Raw genomic sequence first — 25,156 nt, 5'->3', positions numbered from 1 at the left:
CCCGTCATTGGACGAGAAGGACGCTGAGATGATTGGCTGAACCAGCAGGTCTGTAAACAGACAGATGATTGGCTGAACTTTACTCGACTCCTTTAAGGTTAAACTCCGTTGGCTCACAGCGACTCCCTTACCTGAGCAGATGAGCTCCAGGACGGTGGGTGACTGGGATGATGTGGCACACTCCCTCAGTGTAGATCCAGATTTAACACAGGCAGGTTTGATCTTCCACGTTGGTCCATCCCAGGATGCATTTCTGCTTCCTGTTAAAACAGCAGAGCCACAGTCCAGCTCTCTGCAGGCTACAGCTGCATCCATCAGGGTCCAGCCTGAGGCCTCCACAGATCTCCACAGTCCCTGTTTCACCTCCAGTGTACCTGCACAGCGACTGGCTCCTCCCACCAACCTGACAGGCTCTGACAGAAAGCAGAGAGTCATCAGTCACAGAATAAAGTGAGTTTGAACCAAAGCTGCAGCTCCTCTTCTACCTGAGCAGGTGAGTCCAGCAGCTTTGCCAGGTGAGCAGCTGCTTCTCACTGAGCCTGAGCTTCTACAGTCCAGGAGAGCAGACTCATGGCCTCCACACTGGAACTCTCTGCTCCACACTGGAGCCTCCACTTCTCCATAGAGTGCCCCTGGAGGAGCGAAGGGAGGCCCACAGCCAAGCTCCCTGCAGACCACCTCTGCATCCTGCAGGTCAAAGTCATCTTCACACACTGAGGACCATCTCTGGTTAGACTTCACCTGCAGTCTGCCTGAACACAGACTGGAACCCTTCAGCAGCCTGACAGAGTCTGCAGAGAGGTAGAGGACAGAGAGCTTCATCACAGGGTGTGTAGCTCATGTGCTACTGTATATGACTGTAGGCTTGTATTTAGTTAAACATGTATACTTATTTGTTATATGTCAAACTCTGAACATTGATTTGCAAATTATAAAATTTGAAATGAACAAATTAGTGTAAACTTCATCTTTTACAGATGTAGATTTATTCATGACAACTTGTCTTTACTTTGTTTTTTGTGTTTAAATGTTTTTTCTTGTTATTTTAGTTATATGTACAAGTTCAAAATAAAATCTATTCTATTGTATCCTGAAACAAACATTATAAAATCATCAGCATGTGTCAGTCGTTTCTTCTCTTTCACCTCCTCAACCCTTAAATCACATCTTCAGTTAATCCATAAAGACTAAAGTCAGAAAGTAAATCCATACTTAACCATCCTCACAAAAATCAACATTTAAAAGACGACTGCTGCTGCTGACCTGAACATGGTCTCCTCCTAAAGTAATCTTTGCTTTAATATTAGCTCAAATTTGTATCCTCCGATCTGCTGGTTCATGTCTTTGACAGTGAAAAGAGGAGCAGGTCTGGTTATTGATGAAACTTGAACAGGGTCAGGTGATGGTTTAAGACCTCAGCTGCATCCTGAGATGGACGAGGTCATAAAAACAAAGCCGAGCGTGTTCAAAGTTTCCACTGTGGAGCTGTTTCTGGAGACACAGCTAAAGCAGGAAATAACACAAAGGTGGTTTATTGGACCTTTGCAGGTCTTTATATATCTGTTCTTGTGTCAGTGTCAAAATTGTACCTGAGTCACAACATTTTAAGTCGTGTATCTGAGATGAAAATAAGTCTGATTACGGTGATGTTCTAAGAACCTGTCGGCATCAGCATTGATATGATCTCTTACCAGATGGTCTCCAGGCAGATCTGGATTCAGAAGGAATCCTGCAGATTCATCGAGCACCTTAAACTTACTAAAGGATACTAGAGGCAACGTCATGAATATTCAGAAACAAGGCGGTGGGTTATTTTACTCTTAGACCAACTGATGATGATGAAGGAAGGACTGACAACCAGACTGTGGTGTCTCAACATTCCTACCAAACGAGGAGACCATGAACACGTCCAGTGAACTTCTACCATGGTCACTGTCACAGAGGAGACAGGTAACGAGAAACTTCACCATCCTAGATGATGTCTGTGACAGACTTACCTGAACAGGTGATATCAAGGGTGGAGGAAGAGCGATCTGCTGATGCGCACTCTTTCAGAGCATATCCAGCCTGAACACAGTGTGACTCCACCCACCACACCGACCTCTGTGAAGAACTCTGTGTATTTCCTACAGAAACAGCAGAACCACAGTTCATCTGTCCACAGACAGCAGCTGCATCCTTCAGGTTCCAGATTTCCATCGCCACTGGTCTCCACTCTCCTCGTCTCACCTCCAGTGTACCTGCACAGCGACTGGCTCCTCCCACCAACCTGACAGGCTCTGACAGAAAGCAGAGAGTCATCAGTCACAGAATAAAGTGAGTTTGAACCAAAGCTGCAGCTCCTCTTCTACCTGAGCAGGTGAGTCCAGCAGCTTTGCCAGGTGAGCAGCTGCTTCTCACTGAGCCTGAGCTTCTACAGTCCAGGAGAGCAGACTCATGGCCTCCACACTGGAACTCTCTGCTCCACACTGGAGCCTCCACTTCTCCATAGAGCGCCCCCTGGAGGAGCGAAGGAGGCCCACAGCCAAGCTCCCTGCAGACCACCTCTGCATCCTGCAGGTCAAAGTCATCTTCACACACTGAGGACCATCTCTGGTTAGACTTCACCTGCAGTCTGCCTGAACACAGACTGGAACCATTCAGCAGCCTGACAGAGTCTGCAGAGATCAGAGAAATCAAACAGAGATCCAGTAAGTCACAGAGACTGTTAGGAATAAAATGATTAAGTAAAGCTGTTTTTTATGATTTTTATATACATTCTGCAATTGTGCTCATTAAAGACTTGGCACTCCATGTAATAAGGGTAAAGAGCATCACTTCAGTATAACTGAATTGAACATTGAGGCTGACATGTTGAGCCGCAGAGGGATTTACAAAGATTCTGAACAGACTGTCCCAGACTTAGATAATAAGTAGAAAACAACAGGCTGAGGATTGCCAGATAATATTAATACAGGAAGGTTAGGGAGGGAGGTGTTTTTCTTTCTCCATCTTTTTCCAGGAAAAGAAGCAGATGCAAGAGAAGGTCAGACGTGGATGAAATGCAGGAGAAGATCCAGTTGGGAGACAGCAAGACCGGCCACGTTGTTTCCCAGATAAGGAGATAGACATAATAATACTAGTTTTTGTTTTGATATAAAATTGTATTGCCCGCTTACAGGGTCATCCTTTTTGTGTAGCAGACCGTTGGTTCACATTGAGGTCCAGCACTCTAACTTGTAATTTCAACTGCTGAAATGAATTAAATCTTTTAAAAGGTAGGCACTCTCCTGTATTTTTTTAAAGAAAGAAAACGGACACTAACAAAACACAATTTAAACTGAGATTAAACCTGGACTCAGTGTATGCTGACCGTGTCCTTATAGAACCATAAAAACAATAACCACTAGAGTAAAGGACACACACACACACACACACACACACACACACACACACACACACACACACACACACACACACACACACAGAGTCTTAAAAGGCTTATACATGCACTGGACAACTGACCAGTGGTGCTGACAAGCATCAGTGTAATGAAAGAATACTTACCTAACACATTAACACTGTTAGAGAAGTCGATGGTGAATGTGTTGTCCTGGAGAGAGTCAAAACTGTTGGCGAAGTAAACTTTATCCGGATCAGAGCTGATCAACAACAGTTCCCTCAGACTGGCGTATTTCACACCTGGAAGAAAAATGAGTTATTACTGTGTCTGAAAATGTGAGCTGTGTGGCATTTTTCATGTATTAGATCATTATTTTGTTCCAGTGTGTGAACAGCACAACTCCAGCATGAGGACAAATGAAGCCAAAGTCATTCTCAGTTAGCTTTGCTCTGATGCCACCACAAAACAAACCATCAGGATATGACTGAGGTTCAGGCTTTCAGCTTTAGTTTAAATAAAGTTTGACATGAACTGTCCCCATTTTCAGAGTCTCGTCAGTGATTGGACAAACCTTTATCATTTCCAATGTAAGGACTTGTAATGGTTTGGTTAGTCCTCACTTTTAGATTTAGGTGTTTAGAACTTCACTGTAGGATTTTTGTACAACCTTTATTATTTAGATGACGCTTGTATGTGTCAACATGACCTTAACAATGTTCCACTATGTTATCTGCTAACTGTTTTGCTCAGTAGGACGAAATTCCCCAAGATGACCAGTGCCAGGATCTTCCAGGATCTGTCTGACCAAAAGACTGTAACTAAAAAAATACAGAGAGTTGTGTGCAAGAGAATAAAAGATTCCTGTAACATCTCAAGGGCAGTTTGATGTTTGATGTGTGTTCGCTCTCCTGCATGCAGTAACCTTGACCACAGCTGACCATGTTTCAGACTTTATGAACAGAAAATTCCACAACAGACTGTGTTTAATACGTTCACAGCTGCCTTGGCAGACGTGTGGATTGGAGAGAAATAGGACCCAAACGCAGACACTGACAACTAACTTAACTGTGAATGAGCTTTCATTTGCAGCGGGGACAGAAAACAAACAAAAGCAGAAGGTAGCAAAAACTAAACAGAACAAAGACCTAAACTGGGAGGTAACTATGGAGAGTAATACTAAGGAACAAAAAACCTGAGAACCTGAGGGGAGACGTGGAACACGAGACATGAAAGCCTGAGTCGAGGAACGTGGAGCAATGACATGGAGGAAACGCAGACAAACCAGCAACAGAGGAAGACACGGGGCTTTATTACACAGAGGGATAACGAGGGAATGAGGAGACACAGGAGGAAAGCACAGCTGAAAACATTAACAACGAACACGTGATTATCAAAGTAAAACAGGAACCATAACACAGGCACAGAGGCATGACTGACTGGAGACCAAGAAAACATGGAACACAGACACAGCACAAAAACCAAGAGACTCGAACTTCTAAAATAATAATGGAAGCAAAGACTATAAATGATTCAAAACACAAAACACTGGGTCACCGACCCACGACCGTGACAAATACTTGGATCAAAATCCTTTGCAGTCGGCCTCAAGAACTCGCGGACATCGCCACATGCTGCGTCTCCTCCTTTAGATGCTCTGCAGGTCTTTACTGCAGCTACTGCTGGTTTGTGGCTCTCTGCCTTCAGTTTTCTATTTAATACCTGAAAAGCTGCTCTGCTGAGCTGAGATCAGCTGATTGATTGAATATCTGGTTTCTTTGCCTTGAGAAACTCTTGGGTTGCTTTTGCAGTTTGGCTCATTATCGTCTGCCCTGTGTGGCTCTGTGTGATCACTGCTGTAGCATCAGTGTGAATCTGAGAGCAGTCACATCATCCATGAGCACCACAGACATGTTGACATGTTTGAGATTTTATGAATCAGGTTTTATTTCCACTAAGTTATTACAGAAAAATGAGCCATGGTGACATCACTGTGAAAAACACTTTCAAACTCAATAAATACAAGTTTTGGGAGATGAAGTCATCTAGTACTGAGTTACCTGTCCTGTGCAGAGGTAGGGCATGCATGGGTTGGTGCATCATTGACTGTCTCATCTTTAATGTTGCACACCGAGGTGAGCAGGTGATGCTAGCCATCCAGGTAAAACAGAGCAGATCAGGTTTGCAGTAGCCACTTCTCACATCAGAGCCTCTCCAACAATAAACTCTCTTATCTATTCATATTTATTAAAAATCTGAGTATATTTTTTATTATAATGATCAGAGAGATTTAGCTGATATGGCCCCTCCATATCAGCATTTACATGTCTGGAACTTGCGCCTGTCACAGCTGCGGCAGCAGACGTGTGGTGTGTGGGAGAAAGGACCCAAAATGCAGGCAAAGGCTGAGATGCAAACGAGTGTTTATTTACAAAATGTGAGACTACAAACAAAAGTGATGATGGCCAGAACGGAAACTAAGAAACAAACTGAACTGGGAGAGCTAGATATACAAACCTGAAATATTAATTCTCTGGGACAAACACGGGATGACATGCAGGGAGAATCACAGGGAGGGGAAGCAGAGAAACGCAAACGAACCGACAATGAGCACAGGCAAACACACACTACAATTACACACAGAGGGGAATGAGGAATGTCAAAACAGGAGGGAGGCACAGCTGATCCTAACTGACATGATGAGACAGAGACACAGACCTTCAAAGTAAAACAGGAAATATAAACAGACAGCAAACAGAGAACCACATGGGGAGGGATGACTCGTCACTAAAGAGACACAAAACCAAAATCTAATTAGGAAAACTTTAACAGAATATATAAACAGATCACACGATAATAGTCATTGATACAAAAGCCCTGAGTCAGGCCTATGACAGTGTTAGCATTTAAGCATTAAAGCCTCCTGTAGGATAGAAAGAGGCTGAACAGTTTCCCTGTGCTGCCTCTAAAATCCTGTCAAGAGTCACTTCGCTGCAATGTACTTACTGACGAAAATCCCACTTTTCATGCAGCTGTGCATGAAAAGTTTCTAGGATTCATGCCTATTAAAATGCTACAGTCACAGCAATGCAGCACTGAAAACACAGAGTCCAGTGAACAGATGATGCTCTGTTAACAGATTCATTTCATCACAACACTCAGCTGGAACCTGACATCGTCTAGATTTGGACAGCAGTGAAACTACTGTCCCAACCACTGACTCTGTGTTTCAGTTTGAGAAACTGAGGTTCAGGAGATTTAATAAAGCAGGAGATGCATCAGGATACGACACCGTCAATTCAATTCAATTCAATTCAATTTTATTTATATAGCGCCAAATCACAACAGAAGTCGCCTCAAGGCGCTTTATATTGCACAGTAGATCGCACAATAATACATACAGAGGCTCTCGGCTCAGGCTTCCAGTTCCGGTGCACGCGGGTGATGGCAGCTTAGGAAGAGAGCTCTCGAGCAAAATTGACTAAAACTGCCCCATATAAATTAATAAACAATCTAAGTGCACCCAAAGAGGAAAAAGGGGCATAAATGACATCCAGAAAGAACAAAAGAGTTAAAAAGTTAACGCGCGAAGGCATTGAAGATGACAATGTGCAGCTAACAGAAGGGGCTAACATTAGCCCTCACGGGGCCAGCCGAGGATACTCTCCCACCTCTAACCGCGATGGCTCTGGGACAGAAGATGAGGACAACTCAGTAAGTTTGACGCTGATATTGAAGGAACTGAGAGGCGTTGGTAAAGAGGTGAAAGAATTTCGAACAGACGCGAAAGTGCAACTGCTGGAAATAAAGGGCGAGCTGGACAAAGTCAACACGCGGCTCAACGAGGTGGAAACCAGGGTTGCTGAACACGAAGACAAGCTCCAGAACACAGATGAAATTTTGTTAGAGATATTAACAATGCAAGAAAAGCTTCAAACAAAACTAACATCACTGGAGGCCTACTCGAGGAGGGAGTCGCTCAGAATATACGGGGTGCCGGAGGGAGCTGAATCGGGAGCTCCATCTATGGCTCACTTTGTGGAGAAGCTACTCCGGGAGAACCTTGCCATCCCACCATCAACATCGTTACAAATTCAGAGAGCACACAGAGTGATATCATCACTCCCCCCGGACGGCTCTCAACCCAGATCGATCCTGGTAAAATTCTTAAGTTTTACCGTCAAAGAAGAAGTGCTGAGGCTCACCTGGCAAAAGAAAGGTTTTATGTTGAACTCCAGCAAGATCAACCTCGACAACGATTTCCCCTCTGAGATCATGGTTATGAGGAAGGAGTATGCAGAGGCACGAAAGGTCCTAAAAGAGAAGAATCTACGGTTTAGGACCCTCTACCCAGCGCGCCTTAAGGTTTTTTTCGAAGAAGGAGCGAAAACTTACAACACAGTGGAGGAGGCAACGGCAGACCTGGTGAGCCGGGGCCTGCCGGTAAAGGTGATTACACCACCGGCAACCCCTAGAGAAAGACTACAAAGATGTCCGCTGTGGTGGGGAGTTGGTGGTCGGCGCCCGCGTCAGAACCGAGGAGTTGCGGGATACAAAGAGAAGCTGCAAGTATACAGACGTGAAGAGAACTAATTTAACTATATGTATTTGTTATGGACATTACAGTGAAATATGATTACTGTCGAGCTACAATGGGTGGGACTCTTCGTTGTTGTGAGTGCCGTCGTAGTGGAAGGCCCCCTAACTCAGGGAGTAATAAGGGGTTTCCCTTCAAGTTGTGAGGGTGTCAGTGGAAGTGTTCCACTGTCAGAAGCCAGCCTAGGAGCTTTTAAGCTTCAGTTATGTTCTAATGTTTTCTGTGTATTTTCAAATTTTTTCATTTGTTATTTTTTCAAGAGGGGGTTTGTTAGAGTGGATTGTTAAATGTTTGTCATTTTTATGCTTGCCAACTCTGATGAAAGGGATTCCACTGTCCTTCCCCCCAGATTCTCGGGGTTCTGGGTAGGGGGCTGTAATGTTTTATTGCAGATACATCCTATCTGGAGGATCTACTTCTTTTGATGTAAGCTTCCTGCGGTTACGACCCTTTGGTCAGCAGGAGGTCTGCCACACACACACACACACACACACACACACACACACACTCCTACTTACATATAGAAGCTTCACACATATACATACATACAATGCCTTAGAAGCATGTGGGCGTTGCTTTGCTGTGTTTTGTGTGAACTGTCTCTCAATAAAAGCCAGCGAGAGGAGGCCATCATCGGGGTCATTCGTATTGAGCTGAGATACCGACGAGGCCTCCCTTGCAAGTAAATGATCAATCGCTGTTGCCTTGTTTTTCTTTCATGGGAATAAGTCCTGGATACAGCGGGGTCTGAGTTTAGACCCAACAGGGTTGCTTGCTTCTATTGAGTAAGTAAGTAAAGTAAGTAAGTAAAATTTTATTTATATAGCACATTTCTAGATAGAAATCACAAAGTGCTTTACAAGATATAACAGATTAAAAAGACAAAATACAAACAAAGTTAGCAAAAAGTGTGTGAGTTAGGTGCTGTGGCAATTTAATATATTTATATGGGAAGTGAATCAGTGAAAGTAATCTCTTTTAATGTTAACGGGGTTCTGAATGTGATTAAGATGAATAAGATATTGTCCGAACTACGGAAGGAGAAGGCCCAGATTGCACTACTTCAGGAGACACACATGAACCAAGCAGAACATTTGAGATTGAAAAGAAAGGGTTTTAAATATGTATTCTCTTCTTCCATGAAGTCTAAACACAAGAGGGGTGTGGCTATACTCATCTCTGGTACACTTAATTATGAACATATCTCGGAAGTATGTGACGAGGAAGGCAGATTTGTTAAAATAACAGGAAGGATAGAGGGGTCTGAAATTACAATATTAAATGTTTACGCCCCCCCCTAGGAGCGAGTGGCTATTCTATAGGTACATGTTTGACTTAATGGTGGACTCTCGGGGGATAGTTGTCTGTGGGGGAGATTTTAACTTTAGGCTCGATCCCAAACTTGATTCCTCCCCTCCAACCAGTCAGGTAACAGCACTTACCAGAAAGGTTAATTCTTATATGACAGAGATGGGGATAATACAGGGTGGGCCATTTATATGGATACACCGTAATAAAATGGGAATGGTTGGTGATATTAAAGTCCTGTTTGTGGCACATTAGTATATGTGAGGGGGCAAACTCCTCAAGATGGGAGGTGACCATGGTGGCCATTTAGAAGTCGGCCATCTTGGATACAACTTTTGTTTTTCAATAGGAAGAGGGCCATGTGACGCATCAAACTTATTGGTAATGTCACAAGAAAAACAATGGTGTGCTTGGTTTCAACGTAACTTTATTCTTTCATGAGTTATTTAGAAGTTTCTGACCACTTATAAAATGTGTTCAATGTGCTGCCCATTGTGTTGGATTGTCAATGCAACCCTCTTCTCCCACTCTTCACACACTGATAGCAACACCGCAGGAGAAATGCCAGCACAGGCATCCAGTATCCATAGTTTCAGGTGCTGCACATCTCATATCTTCACACCATAGACAATTGCCTTCAGATGACCCCAAAGATAAAAGTCTAAGGGGTCAGATCGGGAGGCCTTGGGGCCATTCAACTGGCCCACGACGACCAATCCACTTTCCAGGAAACTGTTCATCTAGGAATGCTCGGACCTGGCACCCATAATGTGGTGGTGCACCATCTTGCTGGAAAAACTCAGGGAACGTGCCAGCTTCAGTGCATAAAGAGGGAAACACATCATCATGTAGCAATTTCAAATATCCAGTGGCCTTGAGGTTTCCATTGATGAAGAATGGACCCACTATCGTTGTACCCCATATACCACACCAAACCATCACTTTTGTTGTTCCAACAGTCTTGGAGGATCCATCCAATGTGGGTTAGTGTCAGACCAATAGCGGTGGTTTTGTTTGTTAACTTCACCATTCACATAAAAGTTTGCCTCATCACTGAACAAAATCTTCTGCGTGAACTGAGGGTCCTGTTCCAATTTTTGTTTTGCCCATTCTGCAAATTCTGTGCGCCGATCTGGGTCATCCTCGTTGAGATGCTGCAGTAGCTGGAGTTTGTAAGGGTGCCATTTGTGAGTAGCTAATATCCGCTGAAAGGATGTTCAACTAATGCCACTCTCCAGTGACATGCGGCGAGTGCTACGCTGTGGGCTCTTGCTGAATGAAGCTAGGACAGCCACTGATGTTTCTTCATTAGTGACAGTTTTCTTGCGTCAACATTTTGGCAAATCCAACACTGAACCAGTTTCACGAAACTTAGCAAGCAGTTTGCTAACTGTAGCATGGGAGATGGGTGGTCTCGTAGGGTGTCTTGTTTTGAAATCTGCTACAATGACCCGGTTACTGCGTTCACCAGATATCAACACTATTTCGATCGGCTCCTCACGTGTTAACCTCTTCGACATGTCAATGGCTGTGAACAAAGAGAAACTTGTAAATAACTCATGAAAGAATAAAGTTACGTTGAAACCAAGCACACCATTGTTTTTCTTGTGACATTACCAATAAGTTTGATGTGTCCCATGGCCCTCTTCCTATTGAAAAAACAAAAGTTGTATCCAAGATGGCCGACTTCTAAATGGCCACCATGGTCACCACCCATCTTGAGGAGTTTGCCCCCTCACATATACTAATGTGCCACAAACAGGACTTTAATATCACCAACCATTCCCATTTTATTACGGTGTACCATATAAATGGCCCACCCTGTAGATGTATGGAGGGATCGCTACGTATCTACTAGAGACTTCACTCATTACTCTGGTTCATTTAAAGTGTATGCAAGGCTGGATTACTTTTTCATGTTTAAAACTGATAGGTTTAGGGTCAGAAACTGTGACATATTAACAAGAGACCTATCCGACCATAGTCCTATTTCTCTATCTCTACAGGTGGCTAGGAAAAAACGTAAGACACTGTGGAAATTTAATTCATACTTGTTTAATGATCCTGCCATAGTTTCTAAAGTAAAGGAAGATATTAAAGAATTTTTAGAAGTTAATGATACAGGGGAGGTATCCCCAATCATTCTTTGGGACACGCTTAAAGCGGTAATGAGAGGTAAATTAATTTCTATTGCCTCCCACCTAAAGAGAATCAAAGGGCAAAAGTTAGCAGACTTACAGGCAAATCTAAAGTTGAAAGAACAGGAGGACAGAAATACCGCAAATCCCACTGTAAAACAGGAAATCAGGAAAATACAGGATGAAATTAATGATATTTACACCCAGGAGACCCTAAATAATTTAACATTTTTGAGGCAGAAATACTATGAGATAGGAGGTAAATCTGCAAAATATTTGGCACATAAATTACGCAAACAACTAGAGGAAAGTACGATATATCAAATTAAGGATCCCAAAACTAACATTTTGGAAACTAAATTAGAAAATATTCAGGAATGTTTTGAGACCTTTAGTGAACTGTATTCACAACCGAATGCTACTGAGGAGAACTGTATTGATGCTTTTTTAAGTCATTTAGAATTACCTTCACTCCTCGTTTCTCAAAATGAGTATTTAATACATCCCATTTCAGCAGAAGAAATTAATGCAGCTCTTTCCAGATCAAAACCAGGTAAGGCAGTTGGGCCGGACGGGTTCAGTTCTCAGTGGTACCGCACCCTGAGGGCAGATCTACTCCCCATATTGCTGAAGTCATTTAACTATACTCTACAGGAGGGAGAAATCCCACCCTCTTGGAGGGAGGCAATTATTTCAATCATCCCAAAAGAGGGGAAAGATAAACGAGAATGTGGAAATTATCGACCAATCAGTGTCCTTAACCTGGATTACAAGTTATTTACCTCTATTCTTGCTCGTAGACTGGAGAAGTTGCTACATGACCTCATAGGAAATTTAAAATAAATTGGGATAATGAGAAAATCAAGTACCTGGGAATATACCTGACTGCAGACCTCTCGGGGCTCTTCCAGGCAAACTATGAGCCAATATCTGCAAGTATAAAAGATGATCTGCATAGATGGAATCTGGTCCCTTTCTTGAGTCTCAGCTCCCGGATATCCGCAATCAAAATGAACGTGCTTCCCAGACTGCTTTACCTTTTCAGAAATTTGCCAATAGAAGTGTGTGATTATCAATTTATTGAGTGGGATAAATGGATCTCCAGATTTATCTGGCAGGGCCAAAAGCCAAGGGTTAAATATGCCACTCTACAGCTCCCCAAGGAAAAGGGAGGATTGGGCCTCCCCTGCCTCAAGAACTACTATTATGCCGCTCAAATAACCCCTCTCCTATACTGGTGCAACGAAACATATACAGCTAGGTGGAAGGAACTGGAATCCAGCCTAGTGGACCGGCTCCATCTACAAGCTGCTATGGCAGATAAGGGTTTAATGTGTCGGCTGGAAACCTTGGGGAACCCCTGGCTAACTCACACCCTCCAAGTTTGGCAGAGGGTAATTAGCATTTGTGGGATACATAAAATGTTAAAAATTTTCAGGTGGTTTGCTTTCGATTCAGATTTTATCCCAAATAGACATGACTCTAATTTTAAAGCATGGATATCCTATGGCCTTACGACTTTCCTCTCTCTTACTCATAGAAATATTGTGCTCAGATTTGAGGCCCTGCGGGATAACCATTATTTGACAAAATACGATTTCCACAGATATCTACAACTGAGATCATATATTGATCATGAATGCAAATTATCTGACTTTAATGATGTTGAGTCGCATTTTTTCCTTATTCTGAAAAATACCACAACCATGATTCCTACTAAATCCATCTCCAAATTATACAAAGCTCTCTCTAGTGCCAGCGAGGATAATACTTTATACACTAAAGATAAATGGGAAAGGGAATCAGGGATTGTTATTTCTGGGGGTGAATGGGAAAATGTTTGGCACTGCCAGTGGGCTACATCCAGTTCTATGAGCTGGAAGGAACATGGCTGGAAGAATATCATTAGGTATTTCAAGACACCATATCAGGAGAGATACAAAGGGGTCCATATGCAATGCTGGAGACAATGCGGCTCGACCGTGGCTAACCATTTTCATGTCTTTTGGGACTGTCCCAAATTAAAAAATTTCTGGATGGGTGTCCAGACCTCTTTAAGTGCAGTTTTCAATGTCCAAATACCTTTAGATTTTAAGGTTTTATATATGGGTCTGGTCCCCCTTCTGGAGCGTAAGAGTGAGATTAAGTTGGCACAATTACTTTTGGTGGCAAGTAAAAAAACAATCACTAGAAGATGGTTAAGCCCAGTCCAGCCTACACTAGAGGACTGGTTTGGGACTATTCTAGAGATATTTAGGATGGAAAAATTGACATATTTGCTAAGAAACCAAAAGGCCAAATTCTACCAAATTTGGAACAACTGGATACAATTTATTACCCCCACCAGAGCTGACTTCACTTGATTTTCACTGTTACCTGTTTATTATTTTTTTATACTATTATTATTCGTTTATTTATTTACTTGTTTACCATGACAGCAGCACAGACCTCCCCCCAATTTGTGCTTATAGTTCTATGTAATGTGTTCTAACTATCTCCCTTTGGAGAGCAGGTGAACAACTCTCCCAGTAATGGCCAAAGGAGGGTAATATGTATCTATTGATTATTGTTGTTTATCATCTGCTCTCCTAAACTAAATCTAAAAACCTGGAATGGACTCTGCTCACAGTGTTGGGAAGGTTACTTTTAAAATGTATTCCATTACAGAATACTGAATACATGCCCCAAAATGTATTCTGTAACGTATTCCGCTCGTTATCATCTGCTCTCCGGAGGAAAACACGAACACAGTGTACAGTTGAGTCTTAAACTAAATTCTTGGCTAAAAACCTGCTGCAGCACGGACTACACTGCCCATGAGGCTAATGGACTCTAACCATAGCTCATATGTTACTTGTATACTGGTATGCAGATGCCTTATTTTTCCTATCTCTACTTGTCCAATCCAAATAAAGATATAATAAAAAAAAAAAAAAAACATACAGAGAAAAACCCAACAATCATATGACCCCCTATGAGCAAGCACTTTGGCGACAGTGGGAAGGAAAAACTCCCTTTTAACAGGAAGAAACCTCCGGTAGAACCAGGCTCAGGGAGGGGCGGGGCCATCTGCTGTGACTGGTTGGGGTGAGAGGATAGAGCCATTAGGTGGGGACGTTCGTCTGCTGTGATGGAGACAAACGTAAAGGACGCTCAGCAACTACAAGAACTTAATATTTCTGTGATTGCTTCAAACTTGTCAGAGGATTTTTTTTAAAGGTAAACATTAATCAAAAAACTTCACCGATAGTGTAGACCTCGATGCCGGTGTCTCTCAGGTTCTTTGAGGGAAGAAGTACTTCATCGTAGGATTCCCCGTCTGTGATCAGAACAGCAATCTTTCTGGAGTCTGGGCGCATTCCCACAGTGGGTTTAAACTGGTTATGGAGGATGTGTTTCAGAGCTACTCCTGTGATGGAACAAAGAGGCAACAGCAGGTCAAGAGTTTCAAAGCTCAAAGACCAAAACACAACAAATGAAAAGGCAAAACTTAAGTTAGCTATGAGTCTAATATCATATTTCAACAAGAAATATCCATCCATACAGATTCTACTTCTGTATAAACAGTGCAGCATATATATATGTATGTATATATACATATATGTGTATATATACATCGATCACTACGGCCGTCTTCTCCTGTTTGTCTACCACCACTATGTCCGGTTGGTTAGCCACCACCATTTTGTCCGTCTGTATCTGGAAGTCCCACAGGATCTTAGCTCGGTCATTCTCCACCACCCTTGGGGACGTCTCCCATTTTGACCTCGGAACTTCCAGGTTATACTCGGCACAGATGTCTCTGCCGGCCACTTGGTTATGGCGCTCCATGTATGCCCTGCCTGCTAGCATCTTGCACCCTGCTGTTATGTGCTGGATTGTCTCAGGGGCATCTTTACACAGCCTGCACCTGGGGTCTTGCCTGGTGTGATAGACCCCAGCCTCTATTCTTGTTCTTGTGCTGCCATGATTAGTGCCTCTGTGCTGTCTTTCAGTCCAGCTTTGTCCAGCCACTGGTAGGATTTCTGGATATCAGCCACCTCCTCTATCTGCCGGTGGTAAATACCGTGCAGGGGCCTGTCCTTCCATGATGGTTCCTCGTCTCCCTCCTCTTTCTTGGGTTTCTGCTGCCTGAGGTATTCACTGAGCACTCGGTCAGAATACAGAATACAGAATACATCTTCCCAATGTATTCTTGGATGTTCGTTGTCTCATCCTGGACTGTGGTGCTGACACTCACCAGTCCCTGGCCCCCTTCCTTCCGCTTAGCGTACAGCCTCAGGATGCTGGACTTGGGGTGAAACCCTCCATGCATGGTAACGAGCTTTCTTGTCTTTATGTCAGTGGCTTCTATCTCCTCCTTTGGCCAGCCTATTACCCCAGCAGGGTACCTGATCACGGGCAGGGCGTAGGTGTTGATGGCCCGGATCTTGTTCTTACCGTTCAGCTGACTCCTCAGGACTTGCCTGACCCTCTGCAGGTACTTGGTGGTTGCAGCTTTCCTAGCGGCCTCTTCATGGTTCTCATTTGCCTGCGGGATCCCCAGGTACTTGTAACTGTCCTCTATGTCTGCAATGTTGCCTTCTGGTAGTTCGATCCCCTCAGTTCTGACTACCTTCCCTCTCTTTGTTACCATCCGACTACACTTCTCCAGTCTGAATGACATCCCGATGTCATTGCTGTATATCCTGGTAGTGTGGATCAGTGAATCGATGTCTCGTTCACTCTTGGCATACAGCTTGATGTCATCCATGTACAGGAGTTGGCTGACAACTGCTCCGTTTCGTAGTCGGTATCCGTAGCCAGTCTTGTCAATGATCGCACTGAGGGGGTTCAGGCCTATGCAGAACAGCAGTGGGGACAGAGCATCTCCTTGGTAGATCCCGCACTTGATGGTGACTTGTGCTATGGGCTTGGAGTTGGCCTCTAGTGTTGTACGCCACATCCCCACTGAGTTCCTGATGAAGGCTCTTAGGGTCCTGTTGATCTTGTACAATTCTAGGCATTCCAGGATCCAGCTGTGGGGCATTGAGTCATAGGCCTTCTTGTAATCAATCCAGGCTGTGCACAGGTTGGTCAGTCTGGTCTTGCAGTCTCGTCTGATTGTTCGGTCTACCAGTAGCTGGTGTTTTGCGCCTCTGGTATTCTTGCCCATACCTTTCTGTGCCCCACTCATGTATTGACCCATGTGCCTGTTCATCTTAGCCGATATGATGCCTGACAGGAGCTTCCATGTAGTACTGAGGCAGGTTATTGGTTGGTAGTTGGATGGGACCGGTCCCTTCTGGGGGTCCTTGGGGATCAGGACCATCCGACCTTCGGTTAGCCATTCTGGGTGTCTCTCGTCAACTAGCAGCTGGTTCATTTGTGCTGCCAGACGCTCGTGGAGTGCAGTCAGCTTCTTGAGCCAGTAGGTGTGAACCATGTCGGGGCCTGGTGCTGTCCAACTCTTCATACTGGAGATTGTATTCAATCAGATGAAAAAATTACATTAATATGAAAAAATACTATTAAGATCACTAATGAAAAGTCCTCTCTCAGTGTACTTTCAACCAAAAGGCAAATAACCAAACCACATGAACATCTAATAAAAGATATAAATATTGAAACACTGATCCAACATTATCCTTTATTGATGGATCATTTGATCTTACACTTTTACCTGAATGTTGCTCCCTTTTTTTGAAAAAAACGTCCTTATATCCACTATAAACCTGGCTGTCTCTCTGTACACAAACGCAAACACACACACACACACACACACACACACACACACAACAGAAGTTATAAGGTTAATGGGCATTCAGTCAGCATTCAATTAGCTAGTTAGTATCCATTTCAAACAGGACAATGGTAACAACAGTAGGCTACGGACAATTTTAAGTTTTAGATTTTAAACAGGCTGTATACATTTCAACGGGAGCAACAGGACGTTCAAATGTCGCTGATTTTACTACAGAGCAGGATGGATTGTAGGGTAGCAAACATCGTCGGAAAACAAGTTTTCAACACTGCAGGTTACCTGGTGTAATGTTTTTCGGGTAAAAAGAAACATGGTCTGACTCCTATCTAACTATATAAAGAGTAACTGCAGGTTAAATGTAGCTAATATGTCCTGTTTCAGCCAGGCACTTATACCTCTGCTCCGCTGCGTCTCAGAGTAGGGGAGAGGCGAGCTGGAACAAACCATTTTGGGAGGGGGGGTATTTATACTTTTGTTGTTGAAATGTTACGTCTCAACCAAGCACTGTATGCTTTTTATATTTTTAGTAGTGTGTCACAAAAACAGCAAATATTGTCAAAAAAGTAAGAAATCTTTGGGGGTGCTTTGATTCATTTTAGGGGTGCTTCAGCACCCCCAAAAATGGGCTAAAATTGCCCCTGCCCGACACAAAACAGCGAATTTACCCAGGCAACCCAGTCGAAGACGATTCAGCTCAAGCTGCAGGAGAGTTTGAAAGGGAGACAAAAAAATGCCCCGTGACAGCGCGAAGACGCAGGACATCACCGCCAAGATAGCACCAATGATCGCAATGAGTGACCTGCCATTCGCCTTTGCATTCTTATGCTTATGGAGCATGTAGAACCTCGATTTGAAATTACTTCACCGAGAAAGCTGTGCCAGCCCTTTATAAGAAGATTTTTGACAAACTACCTGTCCTGTTATCAGATGTGCCCCATGTTTCGTTCACCACAGCCAGTAGCGGTTTTTGATACGGGCGACATGGGCGGTTGCCCGGGGCGGCATCGTGGTGGGGGGCGGCATCACGGGCATCGGCAAAAAAGAAAAAAAAAGTTGCTCGTACTCATGCTGCCCCGACATCAGCCAGGGCATTTTGGGGATGGCATAGGCAAGGATCGGTTTTCTATCTCCCATTTGCTGGGAGTAAGGGCACCCTCCGTTTGCGAGGTGCGCCTGCTGCTTGCGGCACAGGGAGGAGAGGGCGGGGCGGCGGGGGATTCACTGGCTGGCTGGAGCAGCATCTAATAACCAACTCGTAAAATAAAACAAAATAAAAACATAACAACAAACACGAAAACACCGGACATTATGATACAGACTTATAATTTGCACTGATGTTTTTTTTCGAAATTCTATACGCGAAAAGTGAGCGCGAGAGCCCTCGGTGTGCCTGCGCGCTGCTGAAGTCAAAGTAAACTTTATTGTCATCTCCGCTACATACAGTACAATACAGGTTTCCACCTGCAGTCAGCTGAGACTGAAGAAGTCACCTGGATGAGTGATGAAACGTTTCTCCCACAAAACGCTACGTCCAAATGAACAGAATCAACTTTTGGAGAGACACATGTTGGAAATTCCTCTAACACAAGCTACATTTCACCCGTGTAGCTCGATCTCCCATGTCACGGCCCCCACTACACAGGATGCAGGTAAGATAGTCCCGGGCTCTACAGAGTGAGATTATGGGGAGAACTGGTGGACCAAAGCATCGGTCTTAGTGTTGCGAGAGCTGGGTCTGTAAGGAATGGTGATATTAAACTGGTTGAAAAAGAACTGCCATGTAGCCTGCCGGGAGTTCTTTCTCTTGGCACACTGAATGTATGAGAGGTTCTTGTGGTTGTTCCAGATTGAAAATGGCTGTTCAGATCCCTCCAACCAATGTCTCCACTCCTTTAGGGCCATCTTGACTGCTAGGAGTTCCTGATGATAATTTCACTCAGTGGAGCTGAACCACCGAGAGAAAAAGGCAGGCGGGTGGAGGTGTCCATCATGTTCAGAGCGTTGGGATAGCACTACTCCTGTACTGGTGTTGGAAGTGTCCACCTCCACAATAAACTGCTTGGAGGTGTCAGGATGGGGAAGGATGGTTCTGGTACTAAATAGTTATTGTAATCTTAAAAACGCCTAGCTGGCCTCGGGTGACCACTGGAAGACTTGCATGGGAGAAATGAGTTTATTAAGTGGGAGTGTTATCTGGCTGTAGTTTCTAATGAGCTGGTGACAGAATTAAGCAAATCCTAGAAATCTTTGAAGTTGTTTATGTGTGGAGGAAGCCGGCCATTCTATTATTGCTTGTCCTCACCCGCCCTTTTTCCAGAATATAATCAACCAAAAGAAAATGACTCAACATGGAAATCACATTTCTCAGTCATTACAAACATCTGGTTCCCCAACAGTGAACCTGATGAATATGTTCCTCCAATGACCGGGAAAAAATAAGAATGTCATCCTAATAAACAAATACAAAATGATTCAGAGAGTCCCACAGCACATCATTTACTAACATCTGGAAAACCAGCCATTGGTCAAACCAAATGGCATTACCATATACTCATAATGTCCAAGAGGAGTATTAAAAGCAGTCTTCCACTTATCCCCCTGTTGTATTAAGTGATTTCAGAGGTCCAGTTTTGTGAAAATGACTGCTTCTTGCAATGGCTCAAAAGCAGATGAGATTAGAGGCAGAGGATACTTGTTTTTTACAGTTATTTTGTTAATCCCCCCGACAGTCAATACAGGCAGCTGGCAGCGAGGAGCGAAGAAGACAGGTGAATTAAGCCAGCCTCCAGCGACTCCTTGACATATTTTTCCATGGCTGTTTTTTTGGGACCACAGAGATTGTATAACTGGGTGGCTGGTAGTGGGGCACCTCAATGCCAAGTTGACGCACCAAGTCGCTATCAATCAAATTCTGCCCCAGAATCCAAAAGGGCCTGAACAGAAATTGTACCATGCTGACTGCAAACGGTGTCACGGACTCGGCAAACAGAGGAGGCACCTCTTCTGGCATGAGTCTTGTAAGACCCAGCTGCATTGGTGACGGGCGGAGGTGAGGCATGGGCCGAGAAGGGGGATGGAGAGGCCCGAGGAGTAGTGTGCACAGGGGTGTTCCCACCGAATCCAGCACAGGACCTGCTCCCTTTTTCGCTCTCTCTTTTGCAAAGGCAGTTATTACTTCTTATTGCCAAATCAACCAAATCCTCGAAACAATTTGGTTCATCACATTAGGCGAGCTCATCCTTAATACGTTTGCTAAGAACATTCACAAAAGCACCGTGGAGTGTGTTACGCTACCACTCTGTCTCTGCAGCTTTGACGAACTCGATGGAAAACTCAACGACCGACTGGCCTTAAAATCACAGATGAACTGTGTGTAGGAGAGGGTCTCGAGGGGGTGCAGGGCGAGATATGACTCAGCCCAGCATAGGGGACGGTCACGAACGGAAACAGTTGAGAAATCTTAGTGGAATCGTCAGGAAAGGCCCGGGGAAAACGTTGGAATGGCAGGGCGGATTGTATCAGAAAAATCCCCGCAGCGGCCCAACTCCCCTGTGAACATCAGGAGGGCCGGAGGAGCCGGGTAGGCACCTCAGGTCACTGAGGTCCGACACCTCCAGACTCACCGAGAGCTTCTTCTCTCGGTCATTTCGGTCATTTTGACTGTTAACAAACAATAACCCTGACTGAAACTGACTGAAAGAAAAAGTATTAGTACCATTACCACACCACACAGGCTGTTAGCGAAGTATGAAAAAAGTTCAGACTTTTAAAGTTGAATTCGACATAGATCAGTGTATACAAATTGATGCTAAGATGATTAAAAAAGAGATGAAAAAATCCCTCATATACAAGAAGTAAAATTGCTCATATTCTCCAGTCAGAGCCTCTGGTCCAAAAAACTTTTGTGGCTAGAACCTGTAGACAGGATAATGTGCTGGTTACTCACCTGTGTTGGTGCGTCCACCAGTTTGTTGTAGATCTTCTATGGCTCTCAGCACTGATGATTTGTTCTTGTAGGAGTTCAGGTGCCATGCGGTCCTTGGTAAACCACTGAACAAAGTCAAACCTGCAGAAAACACACAGCAATCTGTAAAACACCTGATCTGGGATCAGTTCAAGGTTGTCCATTCTTACATTTTACTTTCTGATTGTAGATGGATATTTAATTACTGTCACGGGGTAACTAGTGCCCTCTAGAGGACTAACACTGCATGTGTCCCACAACACGCTAGAATAGCAATGGAAGGTCGCTCTGTTCCATGTTGTCACCATCTTGGAGGTCCAGACTTCCAAACAGGAAATGGTAAATTCCAAACCTGTTTATAGTAGGGTGGAACTGAGATTTTACCAAGTACTTGAAAACAGACACTGTATTTAATAGATGTGTTTTTCTAGCTTTTCTTTTAACTGTATAAATATATTCTTTATGGCGGCACAGTATGTGAGTAACGCAGTGTTGGGAAGGTTACGTTTAAAATGTATTCCACTACAGATTACAGATTACATGCCCCCAAATGTATTTTGTAACGTATTCCGTTACGTTACTCAATGACAGTAATGTATTCTGAATACTTTGGATTACTTGATATATTATCATGCTCTTTTACAACTACATGAATGTACTATTGCTGTGTGATTTATTACTATTACTGAAGGTTACTCGTATCGATACCAATACCAACTAGATGTTTAAATCTTAATATAAATGAGTAACAGTAGTGTGGACATTAGGTAAGGCTGCACTTTTTGCAGCGATCTCGTATAGAAAACTATTCCGCGCGTATATAAAACAGGTCTGCGGCTCCGAACCGTAGTAAAGGGACCTCTAATAATAATAATGCATTGGATTTATATAGCGCTTTTCAAGGCACCCAAAGCGCTTTACAATGACATTATTCATTCACACTCACATTCACACACTGGTGGAGGCAAGCTACAGTTGTAGCCACAGCTGCCCTGGGGCAGACTGACAGAAGCGAGGCTGCCATATCGCGCCATCGGCCCCTCTGGCCAACACCAGTAGGCGGTAGGGTAAAGTGTCTTGCCCAAGGACACAACGACCAGGACAGAGAGGCCGGGGATCGAACCGGCGACCTTCCGGTTACAGGTGCCCTTCCCAACCCCCCTGAGCCACGGTCGTAGCTGAAAACTAGCTTTACTTTGTTGTCTGGGTCAACTTTGCTAGCGAGAGACAGAGAGAGGCGTTGAAAGGCTGCTCCAACGGAACTTATTGTTTCGGAGGAGAACACGAACACAGTGTACAGTCGAGTCTTAATAGCTTACTTACAGCTGGACTACACTGCCCATGAGGCTACATGCTTTAGGGCGATGCCTGTAACACTCTGCCCATTGCCTTCATATTAAATAATTTTTGAACACTAAGTTTTAAAAAAAATATTTCTTCATGTCATTATGCGGCTGCAAGTAGGGGTGACATGGGCCACGAGATTGAGACACAGACATTAGAGCCTCTTAATGCGTGTTTTGTTTGGGTTTCCTATGGTGGCCCCTAGAGACAAAGCACGCACAAACTCCAAAACACGTACAAAATCCAAAACACATGCAAAATCCAAAACACGTACAAAATCCAAAACACATGCAAAATCCAAAACACGTAAAAAATCCAAAAGACAACGGAAGTGCTCCAGGACGCAAGGGGCAGTGTTGAGCTCGATTTGCAAATGGGACGGTCTAGTCTCCGTCGCGCTGCCCAGGTTGCCTAGCAACCATGATACTAACCGCTGGAAACGTGTCATACAACTTTGTTTGACAGAAATGAAGGAGAACATATTTTGTTCATTTGTTTGTTTCTACAAGAGCTTTGTGTGATTTGATAAGTATCTGAGGCTGAGACCACAGGACTGTAAAAACATGATTTTTGGGCTTCATTTCTGTACTTCTTCATCCTGGCGTTGTTCCCGCTGGTGCAGGGTCCGCTCTTCGGCAAAGTTTTCTCCATTTGGTTCTGTCCAAGGCGTCCTCAGGTGATGCGTTGATGGTCTTAATGTCCTCCTTTATTTTGTCCATCCACCGTTTCTTCGGTCTGCCTCGGGGCCGGCATCCTTCTGGGTCGATCATCATTGCCGTTTTTGCTACAGAGTTCTCATCGCTTCGAATCACGTGTCCATACCACCTCAGGCGGGACTCGAGCGTCTATTTATTCGTGCTCGGACATCGGAGGTTATATTTCCATCGTAACTGATGACTGAGCCCAAGTAGCGGAACTCTTTTGTCTTCTTCAGCTCTTCGTTGTCAATTATGATGGTGCCATCAGTTTGGGGGCCTCCTTCCAGGTATTCGGTCTTTTTCGTATTGAGCCGCATGCCATATTCATTGAGCCGGGTCTTCCAGAGTTGCGGCTTCATTTCTGTACTAAACGGTCATTTTAAGATTAGCCAGTAAATAACAATTAGCTAATGTTTTTCATGAGACTAAAGTCATATCACTTTGGTAATGTAAATATAATATGGCCAATTTTATAGTTATTATATTAATCATTATTAGTTATTACAGCAGTGAACATGAACTCTGTGTCAAATACTGAGCTTCAGTAAAGATTCAAGTTGCAGTTATTTATATGTCTTATCACCTTAAATCTTCACTCAAAGACAGGTATCTCTGACAGTGTATATACAGATGTATTATATATAAGCAGTGTTGGGTAAGTTACTTTAAATTAGTAACTTAGTTACATTACTAGTTACTTCTCTAAAAAAGTAACTCAGTTACTTCAAGTTACTCGTTACTTTGAAAGTAACTAGTTACTAGGGAAAGTAACTTTGGTTTTACTCAGAATTCTCTTGTTAATGTGTTGCTTCTGTAACTGGATACCCAGCAAGATTGCCAGTCTTCTAGCTTGCTTACTTGGCACAAGTGCACTGTGCCACCTACCAATAGAAAGGAAAAAATAATGTGCACATTTCCACGAGACAAATCCCACGCCTGGACCGTCGTTGACCGCCGCCATGATTCTAGCCTGCTTTTTACATCCAACACAAAAACTGCAGTCGTGGTGCTTTTGATTGTACTCAGAACTTGGAAATTCTGCCTTCTGAATAGGAAGATGTAGGTAACACCAGACTGCAGATGAGCTGCATACAGGGCTGGACTGGGACAAAAAAATCGTCCCGGGCATTTTGACTAGAGACCGGCCCACCATTAAAGGAAAAATCATAAAGCCTTTGAATGAAAATAAACACTGTTGTGACAGTGATGTACACTGTTCTGATGGTATATATGTATCAATCTATCAATTGTTTGTTGTAAGACTCAGATAATTATTTTTTTTTTTTAAAGCGAGACATTTTAAATGAGAATAATAAAGAAAAGTATTTCCTTGTGCCCCCTTTCCCTGTTAATGCCCTACCTGCCCCCTGGCAACACTTTGCTAGATCCACCCCTGCACAGTTACCAGCTGTCAGCTACTTAGAAAAGGATCCTGGTGTTATTTGTCTCTCAGAAACAGTTCATAACTTCCTTCAACTCATTCATGTCACCTAAAAGGTAAACCTGTTTCTACATCACCTGTTCAGCTCTGATGATTCAGTAAGGACATCTCCTGGTTTCATCTTCATGTTTCCCTCTCACCAGATAACCAAACCGATATCATGACCAGCAGCTTTACAGCTGTGGCTCCAGCAAACATCAGCTGATACTAGAAATTAATATTAAATAAATTCTAACAACAGCTGATCAAGCTTAAACGTGCTGCTGTTGTTTAACGCGACATCCGCTGGTTTCCTCTTTCTGGCGCAAAGTGGGCGATAAATAAACAAGAGAGAAAAGCCGATCAGCTGATCATTGATCAGTTTCGTGATTAAAGTAGAAACAGGAGAGAATGAGAGAAGAAGAGGCAGCTGTGCAGCTTCAGCTTTGTGTCTTTTTCATTGTAGCTGAAGTCCGGGACAAACTGTGTTCCTTTTCACCTCAGTATGAAACGCATAATATTTTCTCTGAATACGAGACGATTCTGTTTTTTACGGGACGGTTGG

The 25,156-nt window shown here is 43.7% G+C and overlaps 1 protein-coding gene across 1 annotated transcript; it reads right to left on the bottom strand.

The window, feature by feature from the left end:
- Nucleotides 1–4: 4 nt before the first annotated feature.
- LOC116315414 (scavenger receptor cysteine-rich type 1 protein M130-like) lies at nucleotides 5–23,530 on the bottom strand. The gene is made up of 9 exons (XM_039616760.1): nucleotides 23,365–23,530; nucleotides 21,112–21,231; nucleotides 14,667–14,831; nucleotides 3,547–3,681; nucleotides 2,352–2,657; nucleotides 1,998–2,279; nucleotides 486–791; nucleotides 132–413; nucleotides 5–36 (listed from the first exon to the last, which is right to left on the bottom strand). The coding sequence occupies exons 1-9, from the start codon at nucleotides 23,528–23,530 to the stop codon at nucleotides 5–7; spliced, it is 1,794 nt and encodes a 597-aa protein (XP_039472694.1).
- Between the last annotated feature and the right edge of the window lie 1,626 nt (nucleotides 23,531–25,156).

This window comes from Oreochromis aureus, linkage group 8, assembly GCF_013358895.1.
Source record: "Oreochromis aureus strain Israel breed Guangdong linkage group 8, ZZ_aureus, whole genome shotgun sequence".
Taxonomy (NCBI): Eukaryota; Metazoa; Chordata; class Actinopteri; order Cichliformes; family Cichlidae; genus Oreochromis; species Oreochromis aureus.
This window is presented reverse-complemented; position numbering and strand designations above follow the sequence as displayed.

What these genes read in the sequence shown, in the direction of transcription:
- LOC116315414 (XM_039616760.1), bottom strand. Translation starts at nt 23,530, where the DNA reads ATGAAGCCGCAACTCTGGAAGACCCGGCTCAATGAATATGGCATGCGG. An exon ending in CATCGAGGTCTACACTATCG is followed by an intron (nt 3,682 to 14,666) that starts GTGAAGTTTTTT and finishes TTTTTCTTCCAG; the next exon opens with GTGTGAAATACGCCAGTCTG. An exon ending in TAACAGTGTTAATGTGTTAG is followed by an intron (nt 2,658 to 3,546) that starts GTAAGTATTCTT and finishes TGATCTCTGCAG; the next exon opens with ACTCTGTCAGGCTGCTGAAT.